At 47.2% G+C, this 17,153-nt stretch overlaps 1 protein-coding gene across 12 annotated transcripts in view; it reads right to left on the bottom strand.

The window, feature by feature from the left end:
- Positions 1-17,153, bottom strand: part of ppargc1b (peroxisome proliferator-activated receptor gamma, coactivator 1 beta) — a 52,974-nt gene that overhangs the window by 9,430 nt on the left and 26,391 nt on the right. For all 12 annotated transcript variants that reach the window (XM_085175325.1, XM_085175340.1, XM_085175263.1 and 9 more), the window contains 3 exons: positions 8,307-8,492; positions 4,255-4,449; positions 28-153 (listed from right to left, as the gene is read on the bottom strand). In XM_085175325.1, the coding sequence (XP_085031451.1) occupies positions 28-153; positions 4,255-4,449; positions 8,307-8,492 (507 nt within the window). The remainder of the gene's footprint in view (positions 1-27; positions 154-4,254; positions 4,450-8,306; positions 8,493-17,153) is intronic.

Here is a 17,153-nt window from a genome sequence, read left to right as displayed (position 1 = left end):
AGCACGTACTGACAGGAAGTGTCTCACCTTCAGCAGAGGCCTGACCGGACGAAGGCGCAAGCTTCTGTTGCAGTAGCGATGGCCATTCACGCCCTCTTTGTGCACGTCCATGCCTGCAGGCATGTTGGGAGGCGTCAGCAGCAGCTTCTTCAGCTGAGGAGGAAGAAAATCAAAAGGTTTCAGAAGTTTCTTCATGACGTAGACATAGAGCGCCACTTTGTGCGCGTGCACGACGGCGAGGCGGATCTATAAATGTAGTAAAAACACAAACACGGGAGAGGGCTCACAGAGAGATGAATGCGCCAGTTTTTAATCTACGTTCTGTCAGCTGTTAACACTTTGCTGATGGATGTTTGTACAAGAGTAACATGCAGGCCGGGTCAACATACTGTACATTTATCACTCGACTAAAGCTGACAGCGACACGGCACGCTCACGTTCCCATTAAAAACTCTTTCTTTCTATAATAACCGAGCACGACTGCTCCCTCATCCCTCCATCACAGTCTTCTTACAGGCATGAAGCCAACCTTTCGTTCATCATCCCCCAGTATTACCCTTCAGCTGAATATTAACACTAGCACCCCCCAAGCCCTGCCCACTGTCCTCGTCGCCCATTCAGTGCAGGTCTGAGCGGATGTTGCCACTTCATAAAAACTCTGTTTCTGATTGGGGCCGTCACAGGTAAGCAACGTTATATGAAGACCTACTGCAGGGCGTGCAGAGCGTTTATGATGGCGTGATGCTGCGGCAGACTCTCTGGAGGTCAGTTATAGAAGCTGAGTCCCTGTGAGCGACGCTGCACATCATCACCAGCCGTCAGCACTGGCTGCAAGCACAGATACTATCTGGGTCGGGGTGAGCGGGCCGGTCACCCACATTGTTAATGGGCCGCAGCGGCTCTTTGTGGGCGAGCCAACTTGGCTCTGAGCGCGTGCTGATGCTCCGCTCAGAGTCCCATTGAGGGGCGTGAAAGTGGCAACTGAAGGTTTGTGTCTGTTTGGACCACTGAAAGCATCCGGGGCCCTCAAACACACAGTTAGTTTACTCTTCTTCGCTCTACTCTACTCTGGACACCTCCCACAGCTTCAGTGGCCTCATCAATGGAGGCCTTGTTCTACACTGGGACACACAGGCAGGAAGAAAGAGCCAAGGGCCAATCACGTGTGAACAAACTGCAAGAGCGTGCACAAGCACCGAAAAAGGGGGACACGGTGCAGAGAAAACACATGTTAAAAGCTTCTGCACGGCTCTTTTAGCTCTGAGGAAACTGAACTTTATGAGGCTGTAAACCGTGACATTATAATTATGTCATGTAATTCTAATCACACCACACAGACACGACTTTTAGAAGACTTTGGAACAAAATTTAGGATTCTAGGATTTATCAGTAGAGGGCGCCGCCTCATATAAGCCTGAACACAGTGACAGCAGTCATGTGACAGCACACAGAGCAAAGAGAATAATGTTGTTAGGATGCTGATCTGCCTGCATGGATGTCCGGCTGCTGCACCTGTGAGAACATCTTCACTTTTTTAAATTGTTTCTCAAGTCAAACGCAGCCCTGTGCAGTGTAATAATTTAAAGCTATTTAAAGAGTCTCAGAGCTGCATCTGTCACAATCAAAATGCTCTGGAGTTTTCTACATGTGGACCTTTGGGATCAATATTATCAAAAGTGCACCAGAACTTCAAGAATAAATGACGGCGACAGTCATGAAGTCTGAGCTGGCGTTTCTGTGACCTTCGGGGTCTCTTACTTACAACCTGAGTTCCGGCTGACTGATGACCGCCGAAGCTTCAAGGACAAACGTGTGAGACAGCAGAGATGACGGCATGTCGTGGCGTGACAGCTCGCTATCTTTGGCCTGTTTTGCACCAAACAAAAGCTTCATTGCATTTAACCGCCTGCAGCGATGCCCGACTTCCTGCCGGCACACACTCACCGTTAGCGCTCACAGGCTTGACTGCTTCTTTTTTGGCTTCCTCAACAGCCAAACTGTCCTGATTACTGAAACATTTACCGTCACTGCCATTTCCACCAATTTGGAAGGAATGCCCTATTTTCCTGCTAATGCCTCTCAGATCCGTCCCTACTACTATTAGTACACTAGAGTACTCCAGTCATACAGTAAAACCTCCGGCTTAGTACCTTGTATATAAGTATTATTCCTAAATGTGTTGTTGGTGATGTGTTCTGCATGTTGTCAAACTGAACACTCAATCCCAGTGGTGTCACTAAAACAGCTCGCAGTGGGTGCACACACTTTACAGTGTACCTTTAAATGAACAGGGATAACGATGATGACAGAACCACAGACACTAACAGACACGTAGGTGGAGCCTTGACAGTGTTGGTGTAATCATGTCCAGTGGGCCAGACACCCACTGGACATGTAGTCTTAGTGTTCAGATATTATTTAGGTGGGGAACAGAACCTCTCATCATTTATATTTGGCGCTCCTTGACCTCCTGGTCCTTCTGTGTACATACGTGAGAAGCACGAGGCAGGAAAATGCACAGATTCCTTCTTTTATACTGCACCGCACCGACCTCTGACCCCAGCTCCAACCTCTGACCCCAGCACAGATATGAGCAGGTGTCAGTTACATTAAGTTAGTAAAAGCATGAAGTGGAGGTGCTGGGGTAGGGTGGGTTGCAAAGCGGTTTGAAGAGATAACAGCAGGCAGGCTCCCTCCCTGAGCCTGGTTCTGTTGGAGGTTTCTTCTTGTTCAAACAGTTTTTCCTTTCCACTGTTACCAAGTGCTTGCTCCTAGGGGGTTGTCTAATTGTTGGGCTTTTCTCTCTATTACTCCAGTATAAAGTATAAAGCGGCTTGAGGCCAAAGTAGTTACTACAGTGCACCTGTACCAGAGAAGAGCATCGGCTGATAATGCTGCCATCGCTCAGTCTGCTTCCTCACGGCTTACACACTGCAGCACAACTGCATTCACTGTAAGGCTCCATCATTCATTTGCTGGTATAATTCTGCAGAGCAGTTCAATCCAAAACGCTTGATTTTAGGAGACTCAATGGTGTCTTCTTTTGCTGTAAGAACATATTTTATTGTTCCATAAAGGATATTGACCTGTTCTTATCTCACAGAGCCCAGCAAATGTAGATCGACAGGCTGGTTTTATAGATGGCCTCATCGTGTCAGTACAAAAAGAAGTCAGAGCATGCTGGTAAACATTTACACTGCAGGTATTCAGGCATCCGCCATGAGTCACGACTGCCAAACAATAGCATCTTTGTCAGCTGCCGCTAAATCAGAGCACACAAAAAAAGCCTGCGAGCACCGCGCGTTGAGGAAGCGGGTGGATTTGTGTTTGTGACGAGAGCAATAAGACCGCATTGGAGGTAATCGCATGAGCAGTCAAATAACTTCCTGCTTCAATTACCTCCAGGCTGAGCCCAGCAGGGGGGGCTCAACAGGTTTCAGAGTTTTTGGTAAGGAGGCGACGGGCTCAGGTGCAGGCAAGGGCTTATAACGGGGGGAGGGGCAAGGGGGGAGAGAACAGGATTTGTTCCAGGAAGAGTGATTCAGGGAACAAGGAAGAGGCCCGGGGACACACACACACACAGACACGCACACACTTCAGCACAAAGACCAACACAGACCACCTCACTCATGGTCATGAGACTGTGTAGGTCTGCAGAATTGTCAAATCACTCACACAACTTTGAAAGTTTCCTAAAAGTCTTAGGTCAGCAGCTCGCTGTAAGAAACTGTTTTATCGCCGTTCTCAACACATCTCAGACTTTATTCTTTTTCAGGATTTCATCATTTATGACCAGATCTCAAGCATTTCACCCTATTTGTGTGACTGAAATAATGCCTGGTTCCCAGAAACGGGACCCCACACCACACACACACAGGATGAAAGGTTACTTTGTGCTGCTCTGTTTTCCTGCAGTTAAAGGCAGACTTTGAACCTCGCAGGCCGATGAGGGGATCATGAAGGTTAGTGAACACAGAAGGAGATACAGGGGAGAAAGCTGCAGGGAGAGCATGGGAAAAGAGAGGCTCAGCACGTCGGGGTGACGAGGGCTGGATAGGGTTTGAAGCTCGCATTAAAGGATCTCTGTCTGTTGGGCTGTGAGAGATGTTTGATTTGCAGACCAATGACAAAAGAGAAACAGGAGATGAATATACCAAACATAACAGAGGGAGATGTGGAAAATTGAGGTCCAGACCCAGAATAGAGACAAAAGAAACAGTTCTGATGCTGCTTCACGCCGCTCTGTGTTCTTACCAGAGACGGGTCCTCGGTCTCGGACCCCAGAGGCTGGCTGAAGTCCTCGGCGCTGACAGAAAGACCATCTTCCTCTTCTTGGCTGGGCTCCTCCCCCAGGGCGGGGAACACAGAGAGTCCACCCACCTCTGCATCCACAATCCCATCCAAACTGTCGGTGAGAGCGGCGAGCAGAGCCGCGTTCTCCTCTTCTATCTGCAGGAAGAGAACATGGGCGGGATCAGGAACACAGATACAAACCTCAGAGATCCACTATTAATCCACCACACCAGATCTATCATCATCACCACATTCATATTAAACCATACTCTTATAGGTGGGAGTTTGAATGGATGGATGTTTGGATGGATGCATGGATGGATGTATACATGGGTAGATGGGTGGATGTTTTCTGCAATGCTGTATGTGCACTTCTGTAATGTTTCAGCATGAACATTGTCTCGTTTGGAGAAAATAATGTTTATGTGTAATTTCAGTCCAAGCTCAGCTCTCTTTCCACCGCCGGCCCTCCTGTGACATCCACACAGGAGTTGTTTACTGTTGATGAGCTGCCATCTTGCTGAGAGCAGAGTCTGGTGGAGAGGCGATAGCACGGCTGGCCTACGGGAAGCCAGCGAGCTTCATTCATCTGTCTCTCTCTTTTATCATCCAGATCCATCTATCCCCAGCTGCCAAAACTATTTATTCCTACATTTATTCTCCATCTTCAGGCCAGCTCACGTCTTCTCTGCGGGAATCTACACAGTGCTACATCAGCAGAGGAAAGCCTTTGATTGGCTAAAAGCAATACTTAATTTAACAGTCACAGAAAAACAGATTTACATTTACCTGACAATCAAAATACAGACACTTACTTACTTACACTTTGTTAGGTACACCTGCTAGTGCATGAAGAGTTTAACTCTTCATGGCTCAGATTCAACAAGCTGCTCAGAGACTGACATCATTATGACATCATCACACAGCTGATGCAGATGTGTCTCCTGCATCTCTGTGTCTGTGGAGGCTACCTGAGTGCAGTGAACTCACAGTCATGTTCTAGAAACCAGTCTGACATGATCTGAGCTTTGAGACACGGAGCTTTGTTATCCTGCTAAAGACGGTGCAATGAGGTCATAAAAGATAGGCGTGGTCAGCGGCAGCACTTGGCCAGGCTACGGAGTTTAAACGATGCTCAGCTGGTACTGAGAGTCACACGAGCAGCAGCCTGAACACGGACACAGACAGGAAGGATCGATGCTTTAAACTGTTGTCCAGGTTTGAGAGTCTGTGTTAGCCGTAGCCTCAGTTTCCTGTTCTTACTGACAGCAGTGACACTGGTGTGGTCGTCTGCTTCTGGAGCCCATATGCTTCAAGGTTCAGAGACGCTCTTCTGCAGACTTTGGTTGTAGCGAGTGGTTACTGGAGTTATTGCTGCCTTCCTATCTAAGCAGTCTGTCCATCCTCTGACCTCAGTGAGTCATTTCCTCCCACAGAGCTGCTGCTGGCTGGTTATTTCCTCTGAGCTCAGAGATGGTTGGAGATCAGTGTGTGAAACACTCAGACCAACAACCATGCCACATTCTTTCTTCATCATTCTGATGCTCGGTCTGAGCTTCAGCAGCTCGTCTTGCCGTTTGATTGGCTGACACACGAACAGCTGAATAGATGTCCACTGAGCGTGTGTGGGCTTTGATTGCTAAAATCATAATTCTAAATCAATTTGCTCTTTCCTTTCCTGATCTCTGCACTCTGAGGTTAAATTAAGTCACACAAACACGATCGATAACCTCCAGCTGGGGATGAGATTGCGACACGCGACCGTAAATAAGCACCATATTGACTAATAGCAGAGGGGCAGAGACACTGGGAGGGCTTCATGTGCCTGCTTATCACTCTATTCATTACTCGTGTTCATAATCAAACGCGGTCTGACCATCTACACTGCTGTATTAGTCTGATCAATATAGTATTGACTGAAATATAACAAATCAGAGGAATGAAGGGGGGGTGCTGTGTTTTTAAAAGCTGTACATGTGCAGAGTGAGTTTGCAGAAACAGAAAAATGAGTGAACACAGACCAGAACGCATCAGGAGGAGCAGTTACTGGTGACAAACACAGAGAGGAAAAAGTGCCATGAAGCCATCAAAGAGCTCCCGATACCACAAAGGCTGGGAAGTAAAGCAGCTGCAGTGTTTGATCAAGACAAAGAACCAGAAAAACGGTTAACGCGCCCGTTTCCTCTTCGTGTATTTTCTTATTAGTCGGCTGCTGTTAGACATGAAGAATCTCACTGCTGTAACTTCTCAGTATGAATACACCTGTGTCCGTGATTGTGTCTGTGCTGTGTGTCCGTGATGGTGTCTGTGTGACTGTGTTTGTGTCATTGTGTCTGTGATTTGAATCGTATCTGTTATTAATCTCTGTCTCTCTTCCACAGCATGTCTTTATCCTGTCTTCCTTCTCTCACCCCAACCGGTCGCAGCAGATGGCCGCCCCTCCCTGAGCCTGGTTCTGCCGGAGGTTTCTTCCTGTTAAAAGGGAGTTTTTCCTTCCCACTGTCGCCAAAGTGCTTGCTCATAGGGGGTCATATGATTGTTGGGCTTTTCTCTGTATCTATGAAGCGCCTTGAGGCGACATTTGTTGTGATTTGGCGCTATATAAATAAAATTGAATTGAATTGAATTGATTGTGTGTGTGACACTGTCTGTGCGATTGTGTGTGTGATTGTGTCTGTGATTGTGTGTGTGATTGTGTCTGTGCTGTGTGTCCGTGATGGTGTCTGTGTGACTGTGTTTGTGTCATTGTGTCTGTGATTGTGTGTGTGACACTGTCTGTGCGATTGTGTGTGTGATTGTGTCTGTGATTGTGTGTGTGATTGTGTCTGTGCTGTGTGTCCATGATTGTGTTTGTGCTATATGATTGCACCTGTAACTGTCTGTGTTGTGCGTCTGTGATCTTGTGAAGTTTAGTTTCGTGTCAGCAGCAGGAAGTCAAAGAGTCGCTCAGGCGTCAGCTAATGTGGATCGAAGTAAGAATAAAACTGAGGCGCCCGGAGTGCAGACAGAGGCTGTGGGTGTTTATTTACCTGAATTCCCATAATGCTTTGCCTGTCTTCATTTAACCAATACTCTCTGTGGCACATTGCAGCACAAAGCAATTTCCATCAGCAGACTTGCATTACACAGCAGATGATGTGGACCTAAATGCTACTTTATCTCTCCTTTATTGTCTTTTCATTCTCGAGGTGCTCTCAATTTAGCCTACATAATGGGACTGCAAGACTTTGCAGGGACTGCAAACCTATGGACGATCAATGATCCAGGGCCGGCTCGCAGATAAAGAAAGATTAGAAGGGTATTCCTTGAATTCATCCCGGAAGGGCACCGGACACCGGAGCCTCGGGTTTTCAGCGGCCCAGCAGATGTGCTGCTTGCATCATCGTGTTACACGCAGCATAACTGGGAACTACTTTCTTGGCTGGGCCCACAGAGACACGTTGCATGTCCACATCTAAGCACAAGGGTCAAGACAGGGCTTTGGGTTTTACACCCACTTCAGCATAGGAAACTTTGGCTCTCTAACAACATGCTTCTGAGACCCAATTCCACGAAAGGCACGTGTGAGATTCAATTAACAGCTGAATTAATTCATAAAACAACAGCTTTGGTCAAAAGGTCTGAAAAAACAAGAAGGTGCCAAAACAAAAAGCATAGATTCAGCCTCTGTTTGGTGTGAAGTGCTGAGACAAGCCTGCAGCGCGTGGACATGTTTGCCAGCTGATTCCGGCCTGACACCTCGTGCTCGCCTCAGTTCACTAAAATAATATCAGAGCACATATTTTGTACACTGTGCAGCTAAAGGAGTCAGCAGGGAACATTTGGATTTGGGAAGTCCTTCACACAATACCAACTTTGTCTCAACACTAAACAACGGACGAAGATTCATTTCCCTCTGACCACCAGCTCTTCCAAGAATAGAAAGATAACAAGCATAGGTATGAGAAAGAAAGACACCGAAAAAGGAGACGTATTTTAGAGAAGAGGCGCCGGCTTCAGGACAGAAACCTCACCTCGAACAGCTCATCTGCTGTGCTGTAGTGAATGGAGGCCGGCGACGCGTTGGCCGACTGATCGTTGCACCACTGCAGCTCGCTGAGGCAGTTGACGCTGTCAAAGTCGCTGGTGTCCAGCTGGGAGAGGTCAATGTCCGGGAAGTCGGTGTCCAGACGGTCCGAACACACCTCCTCCTCCCCATACTGAGGACGGAAAAAGAGAAGGAGAGGTCACGTTAGTTAAACATCGAGATCAAAGCAGCATTCCCAGGAGCCTGGGTTCTTTCGGGATACAAAAAAATAGCACAAGTCACAAAGATCACAGCTGGGTAAAAGTGTGTTTTTGTTCTGCTTTGCCTTAAGCAGTGGATGATGCTATCTGTGCTCTCTGAAACACAAACGTGGAGATGGTTCTCCTTCCACGACTCCGATGAGTCTGAATGTTTCTGTGTGGTTGTACTGTCAGAGCTTCAGTTCCAATCAAGCCGCCCTTTCTCAAAGTGAGAGGCACTTTGGATAAAAGTCTGCACTGTAAATCACTGTTCGCTGTCAGCATCACAAGGAGCTCTCATCAACAGCTGCTCATTAGATGTAATAAGGCTTCCACAGTAGAGGAGGTTCAACACCAGGATCGCACAGACTGTCTGTCACATGTACAGTCGGCCAGTGTGGACGGTCTTCATCCATTAATGCACGTTTCACTGTGGTCACAGTGACACATGTGATGAGTGCTGGTTTTTCCTGAGCTGCAAGTGTACTCTGACCGAGGAGGCGGATGGTTGATACAACTTTGTTTTCTGATGTTCTTTAGTGACAAATGTCTCAAAGTTGTACGAGCTCTGCGCGTCACTCACTGCAAACACCGAAAGAGAAAAAAAAGGAGGCCTAGGCTTAGACACACAGCAGAGGAATGGAGATTATTTCCAGGCAGTAATCAACAACGAGGATCTCCTACGATCACATCAAATCACAGGGACCTCCACATGAACTCTTATGGACATAAAGAACCTCAGCAGGCACCCTCTGACCCCTCACAACCTCTGAGGTAACAAGACCTCAAGAATCATTTCCCATTACCTCGACACCTACACGAAGCCTCTGCCTGAAGGAACCAGAGCCTTCATCCTTCATAAAGTCAGGAACTGCCAAACACTTTTCTAAAACCTCAGCGATGGCTAGCCCCACTCCCTGAAAATGTCCGTTGCCCATACAAGACGATTTCAGATCCCGCTTCCTAATCAAGAATTCCTGAAATGCTCTCAAGAACATGTGGAAAGGGAAACTGTGCTCAGTTTGTGTTTTACCCTCGAGATCACATCTCTAAATTCTTTACCATGTGGCTCACAGTCACAGCAGGCCGAGCCTCTCACACACACTGAGTCACGTCACTGCGAAGAGCAGGAAGTGTGTGTGTGTGACTCGCCGTGATGGGAAATGACTGTGTGGTCTCTCAGGGGAGCAGGAAACATTCCTTCCTTAACGTCTGCATGAAGACGAGACACAGAATTAATGTCCTGTTTTATGAATGATGAGGAAACGACAACACACACACTGGGTCGACCAGTTAAACGTCTTTAACTGATTCAAACAGATCAGCTTTCCTCAAACACAAAGCAGCTCAGTTTGTAGCCGACTCGTCCTCTCCCGTTTGTGTCTGAGCATGCGGAACACTCTGTCCCAGCAGCAACTGTCACGTTTCTATCAGGTTTCAGCTAGCATAGCCGAGACCACTGATGTGATGATGAAATTAACCAAATTAACACGTTCAACACGAGCAGTGCTCTCCGCTCACACAATCAAAGGAACACTTTTTATTCCAAGTTCAGAGACCCACCATCTTTGAGGAGGCGTATCCTGTCATTAGGTATCAGGGTGAAATCCTTGGACCCACAGTCAGACTATGTTACATGTTTTAATGTTATATTTAATCACATATGGCCTAAAATTGCACTTGTTCAATTTAAATGTTTTATTTGAAGCATCATCTGCACACAGAGGCTTTTTCACTAGTGACAGTACGTCTGTCTCTGTGGTCAACACTCGACAAACAAATGATCACAAACAGGAAGTAATGAGACAAAATTACTTACAAAGGTTCTGTTTTGTGCTTATAACATGGAGATGTTCACATGCACAGTTTAAAACAGTCTTTGTTTTGCAGAGGACGACTTTTCAGCTGCTGGAATAAATTCGTGGCACTGCAGCAACAGTTTTACGGCATGTTTCAGAAATATTTATATATTTATATTTCCACGGCAACTTCTTCTAGAAGATATTTTAACCACCGTATGTGGAAAAACTCGCAATACATCAAGTATATATAGCCCACTTCTACGTCAGACCCAACGCTGAGCCATTCAGATCGGCTCTGGGAATCTCTGGAACTGTGCAGGACCATCCTTCTGTTTGTAACACATAACACCGTCCACATTGGCAACTTGTCCAGCTGACAGACCACCATCAGCTACAACAAAGCAGCTCTGAGCCGTCTTCTACTTCACGATCACCATGAATGAACACATTTTTCATAAAAGCAATTAACAGTATTCGTATATTTCTCCCAATCAGCTGTTCGATCGACAGGCTGTTTTTGGACTGCGTGTTTTATCCCACTTTTAAATCAAAGCATAGTTACATCACACACACACACACACACCTTCAGTGATCTCTGACCTCACCTCACCGCCTCGCTGTGCGTCTCGGTTTATTAGTGTTTATTCAGCGTGTTTATTTGGGTCATGGAAGAGATAAGATCAGCTGATAGCGCTTACGGTTTCATAAACGACTCATGAGACATGATCAAAGAGCCAATCAGCAGAGAGCATAGGAACCTGTGCGGTGGACAAGCTGATGAACGGAGCCGGAAACAGAAGACGCGCTGAAGGAGAGAAGAAGAAGGACACAGGAGATGTAGGTCAGAATAACGGCAGCGAAGGGAAAGGGGGGGAGAGCGGTCATGACTTCACTGAGCAGGAGGAGGAGGAGGAGGAGGAGGAGGAGGAAAGGGGGAGTGACAGAGGAGAGGACGCCCTCGGTAAGACCCTCCCCCCGCTGCTGATGCAGGTGTGTTTCACCTCACTGAATGTGAACCTCCCTCAGCATGCAGCTCACATCCTCCTCACGTGGCTCTGACTCATCCCCATCCTTTCTTCATTCCTACCATCATGCAGCCTTCCCTCCTTGGCCACTCTGCCCTTTTCTCCACTTACAGTTTCCTCATATACTCTTTTTACCCTCGTCCATCAGAGGACAGTCTGATTGAATGTTACCACTCCTCCCTCCATCATCCTCCCTTCCCTCCATCACAGCCATCAATCAATAAAACCATCCCTGAACATGACACGCATGCACAGGCACACACATGGGGACATCCCACGTATGTAGAACATGTCCCAGAACATCAGTGCACACGTGACGCTGCAGCAGCGGTAGGCGATACGAGGCTGCGGCGTGCTTGTAGTGCTGCACTGACTCTGAATAGCGACAAAGACCCTGAAAGCTTCGCGACATGAATCAGACGCCGGGAGGAGGAAGCAGCTCGGCGAGGAGCAATTCTGCTCCTGTTTCCAGGAAGGATTGTGTTAACCGTCTCTGCAAAGATACAAACCAAACATAAACACGTGTGCAGCATCCAATGAGGTGAGGGGATTCACTGCAGGTCCAAAAGTCAAACTGCGTCAGAGCATTTACAGGAAGGCTCTCAGAGCCTCCAGACGCCCATTTAAGGCATTGATGCAGTGATTTACTGATGACCTGCGTGTGATTGAGAGCAGATGTTTGCTCGTGTTTCCAACTGCTGCGAATGGACACCGGCTCTGACACTCTGACCCTGTATTGGGTCGAGTTCAGGTGAGCGCAAGGAGGCGGAGCTTTGACTCCTGCCGATCGAAGTCAGGGCTCAAATTTTTGCTGTCATCAAGCATCAGTGTAAGCGACCAGAAGGTGAGAGCAGCACATACGTGCCCACTTTTGCACAAAGCAGGTCCTGACTCGTGCCAAGGAGCCTGAGATGACTTTAAATGAGAGGTTTTGCTGAGTGACAGCTCGGCGCTCCGTCATCCCCTCTCTGAAAGCAAACGGCAGCAGAGGTGGGTTTATTCCTCCCTCAAACCACAGCCCGTCAGCATCACTCAGAGTGTCTCTGAAGCCGTTACTGCTCGAACGGGCAGATTAAACAAATAGGCACAAAATTAATGCAGAATACTCACACCTTTGAAGTTACTGACAGGCAGAGACGAAGGCTCTGCGCTGAGCCTCCGCCTCGTGCTGGAACAGCAGAGGTAATGTGCAAATGAATGAGCCTGACCTCTAAGATCTGCTCACTATCAGCTCCTTCCAAAGGCCCTCACTGTGTAATTCTGCTGTTTTGGGGGGTGGAGGTGTGGTGGGACCCAATTGTGGTTAATGTGTGCCTGAGCGAAAGCAGCGAGACGCTACGAGCACGAAGAGTCCACCGGGACAATCGCGCATTAAACCTGGGCTATTTATAGCACGCCTGCACGTGGGAGAGCTATCTGGGCTAGAAGGAGAGAGTGGATGTGGAAAGGCCAGCGAGACTCTGCGGTGGAGCTCCAGCATCCTTCGTTTCTATCTTTAAACACTCAGATTCCTCAAAGCTTATCTCTGGGTTGGCTGAGCGCGAGCGCCGCGTCTTTCCACTGGACTCAGAGTTACACAAGCTGAAATCATCTCGTTAGCTGAGGTCACCCTTCAAAGGTGAACGCTTTAAGAAACTCTTTAAGAAAAATATGAAGCAAGAAAAATCTCAAAGAACACACAACTATCTGCAGACGGGTCCAGAAGGACACAAGCCAATCACGAGCAGCAAGGAGGTCACACACAACTGGGACAAACATTAGCTTCTCTGGTGATTCATAACTTGAGTTAGGCTGTCGTGTTTTTGTACATGCATCACGCCTCCTCCAAACTTTGCGCCAAAAATCACGACAATAAAAATAGTGGAGCGTTGATAATAACGTGTAACTTTATTGATCCACACGCAGGAATCAAAGCTTGGCTGCTGTCCTGGCAGCTGGACGCAGGCCTGTTGTAATGTTGCGCAAGGTCAGTCACAAGTCCGGTCATGTGAGAGCTGTCCCAACTTCCCTCAACACACACACACACACACCCAACACCATACAAGGTCAGGCTCTCTGGACTGCACACCACAGGAGGCTGAGAGCGGAGCACTGGGTGGTGTTTCCAGGTTAGCGAGTTTCAGAGACCGGGCTGCCCTCAGGGCCTGCAGCTCCAGATCAGCTGAGATTACCAAACAGCTGATGTTGCAACAGCACTCACTGCAGAATCACTGAAATAATCCCGGAACACAAACGGAAGTAATCGATGCTTCGATCGACACCTTACCCAAAATCCTGATCCTCTGAGCAGTGAATCCACGATTAGTCTGCTCCCCGTGGCTTTAGTGCGATTATGGACATATTTTATCGGGACTTGAAATGACCCAAGCTCGTCTTTGACAGACGCTGTAATGAGGAAAAGGAGGCGTGGCACAGACGTGAAGGTGAGGTGACGGACGCTCCCATAGAGCTGAAAAATGGTGATGAGAGGCGGTGGATGGAGAAGGTGTAATCACATCCCAGCTCCGCACAAAGAACTGACATGGAGGAGATAAGGCCTTTAACGCCCACTTTGTTTTAAGTCACTTTGACAGGAAGTGCTTGGTGCAGGAATCTGACGGCCCACAGAACCACACAAAGCTCACACACAGCAGGAGAACACAAGCTGACGCAGTGATCCCTGCAGCTGATCGCAGTCACAGGGTCTGTTTGAAGGCTCACTACGACACACCTGCGAGCGGTGGAAGGATTTCAACTTCCACGCAGCCGGTACAGAAAGAATGAGCTTAATCACAGCAGACAAAAAAGTGCCCCTCCCTCCTCCCCCCACAAAGAGCCAATTACCTGCCGTTTGATTATTGAGGCACAAAGTGAGACAGTGAAAGCTCACAGGGGTATATGCCAAGGCTGAGCGTTTAGTCCATTTGTCCCGAGAAGCTTGACTGAGCGCCACAGTGTTTTTCCCTCACCTCCTCCTGCGACAGCTCACCGTATAAACTCAACTTTAATCTGCTGATTGACCAATAACATGCAGATGATGCCACAAACATGCAAACATGGTTCTGTCAGGCTGCTGTAACATAGCTTGGCTGCTGAGATCTCTGATCCATCCATTCTGCTGCATGGGGACTCCCAGAGCAGCTCTGCATGACTCACAGCTCAAAATAATCCTCCTTTCTTTGATACCGAGCCTCCGTGCAGAACTTTAGTTCATCCTTGTTGATTGGCTGCCCTTCGCTAACAGCAGGTTGGGGGAGCCTGAGCTCAGCATCAGCAGCAGGAGGGAAACGACCTGCTCTACCACACCGAGCTCTTCACACTCATTCAGACAGAGCCACGGGACGTTTGTCCATCAGAATTTCCAAGGCACTGATGGGACAGGTGTCACAGATGTGTCTGTGCACAAGAGAAAGCCCCGCCCCCAGATCTCTGTTTCCTTACAAAGACAAAGAGCTCAGAGCTGGAACAGAGTCTGGATTCTGGACTTACTCTTTTCTGTCTGAAAGAAGAAAGAAGAAACTTTACACAACGTAAATGTGCTAGTACAGTGTGTGTGTGTGTGTGTGTGTGTGTGTAAACCACACACACTTGTAATAGGTGTATATGTGTGTGTCCTGTCATAGTGTGTTTGTTACTATGTTTAGCTCTTATCCTGGTCTCATGACCAGTTCTTCCACAGAGTGCTGCTGACTCGAGGAGCTGCTGCCAGACACACAGGAGTGTGTGTCTGTGTGTGTGTATAGTGATGAGTACAACTGAGGCCAACTGAAGGAGGAAGTGAGATGCTGCTAAACCAGAGTGCTGTGAAGTACTGGCTGTTCCCATCACTGCTGCTGCTTCAGGGTGTGTGTGTGTAGGTGTGTGTGTGTGTGTGTGTGTGGCAGGGTATAATGACTTGTCCTGCTGAGGTGCCATTTTTATGTTGTATATTTAAAGCAGGACTGAAACTGTGTGTGATCACAGATCTGAGAACAGCCCCACCCTCTCCTCCGGCTTCACACAGGTGTCCGTTCTTAAATCTCCCAGTAGGAACCCTGGACCTCCTCCAGCAGGGGGAAACAGTCCTTCAACATGATTTTCATTTCTGGGTGGTGATGAGATGTCATATGCTGTGTCCCAATTCGGGGTATGCACGCTTGAAGTACGCGCACTACGCGTACTACGGACGGTGCGTACTATAAGTACGGGAAGTGCAGAAGTGAGAGGCTTGTGAAATGGGACGGTATATGCTTCGTCGCGCTGTTCAGGTTGCCTAGCAACCATGATACTAACCGCGAGACACGTTACATACAGCTTTGTTTGACAGAAATGAAGGAGAAAAATGTTTTGTTGGTCATTCATTTTTGTCATGACATCACTTTGATTAGTTGAGTATCTGAGGCTGAGACCACAGGACTGTAAAACATGATTGTTGGGCTTCATTTCTGTACTGAACAGTTATTTAAGATTAGCTAGTAAATAATAATTAGTTAATGTTGTTCATGAGACTAAAGTCATCTCACTATGGTAATGTAAATATAATATGGCCAATATTATAGTATTGTCAGATTATATATATATATATATATATATATATATATATATATATCTCACTGACTTTCAGCTTGTTGTGTTTGTGGATATATGACTGACTTTAATTATCCATAAAATCATCAGATTCTCTGTAAGATTAAGGTCGACTATATATGTATATTTAGAAGTAGAGGCTTTAAAACCAAGTTAATGCTGAAAGTACAAACATCACTAGTGTCACACAACTTTGCCGACATGTGGCCAACAGCAATGTTTTAATGTTCTTCGTTATTAAACATTCGCACATGAATAAGTGACGTCATATTCAGTACTTACTTTTGACAGTTCACTTTTCGGCCGCTCCCTTCTGCCGTATTTTGCGGCAAAATTATCCACACCCACCGCCGCGCTATGAATTGTGGGATATATGGGACCACGAAGCGTGCACCAGACCACGCTTGATATTTGGGGAAATCGACGGCGCATTTGGAGTATGCATTTCAAGTACACTTCGAATTGGAACAGCCGTCGTCGCGTGGCGGTGACGTAACCGCACTTAAAATGCGTACTTCAAGCGTGCATACCCCGAATTGGGACACAGCAATAAAGAGCCACGGCCGGCCGAGACTATGTCTGTGTGTCAGCCTGCACCAAAGGTCATGACCTTCAGTGTGATCAGACCTAAACTCTGGTGGATGATCTGTGTGAGAGCTCTGCCCAAAGACGTCACAGGTTAGGCATCTTTCACCTGTGAGGTGATTAATCTCAGTTTAATGATCTAATCCAGCTGCAGAGTTACTGGAGTTCTAACCCAGCTGTAGGAAACTGTCAGGAACACTGATAACTAGTGGTGCAACGGATCAAATATCTCATGGTTCGGATCGGATCACGGTTTTAAGTCACGGATCGGATCAATTTTCAGATCAGCAAAAAAGAAAAAAAAAGACAAAAATTTGACTCGCCATTTACTTATTTAAGTATTTTTTTCCTATTAAAAAACAAACTCAAGACTCATTCCACGCACTTGTATAAAAATAAATTACAGTGCAATATGGACTTTATGGACAATACTGGGCATCCTCTGCACACGGCCATAAACAACCAGAGGAGTCTGTTCAGTGACAGGTTGCTTCTCCCAAAGTCAAGGACGAGCAGACTTAAAAACTCCTTTGTCCAAATCCAAATCACTTTTATTGTCACATCACATGTGCAGGTACACTGGTACAGTACATGTGAGTGAAATTCTTGTGTGCGAGCTTCACAAGCAGCAGAGTTA

The sequence above is a fragment of the Neolamprologus multifasciatus genome, chromosome 2 (assembly GCF_963576455.1).
Source record: "Neolamprologus multifasciatus chromosome 2, fNeoMul1.2, whole genome shotgun sequence".
In the NCBI taxonomy this organism is placed as follows: domain Eukaryota; kingdom Metazoa; phylum Chordata; class Actinopteri; order Cichliformes; family Cichlidae; genus Neolamprologus; species Neolamprologus multifasciatus.
Note: the sequence above shows the minus strand (reverse complement) of the source record. Positions and strands in the feature narration are given on the sequence as shown.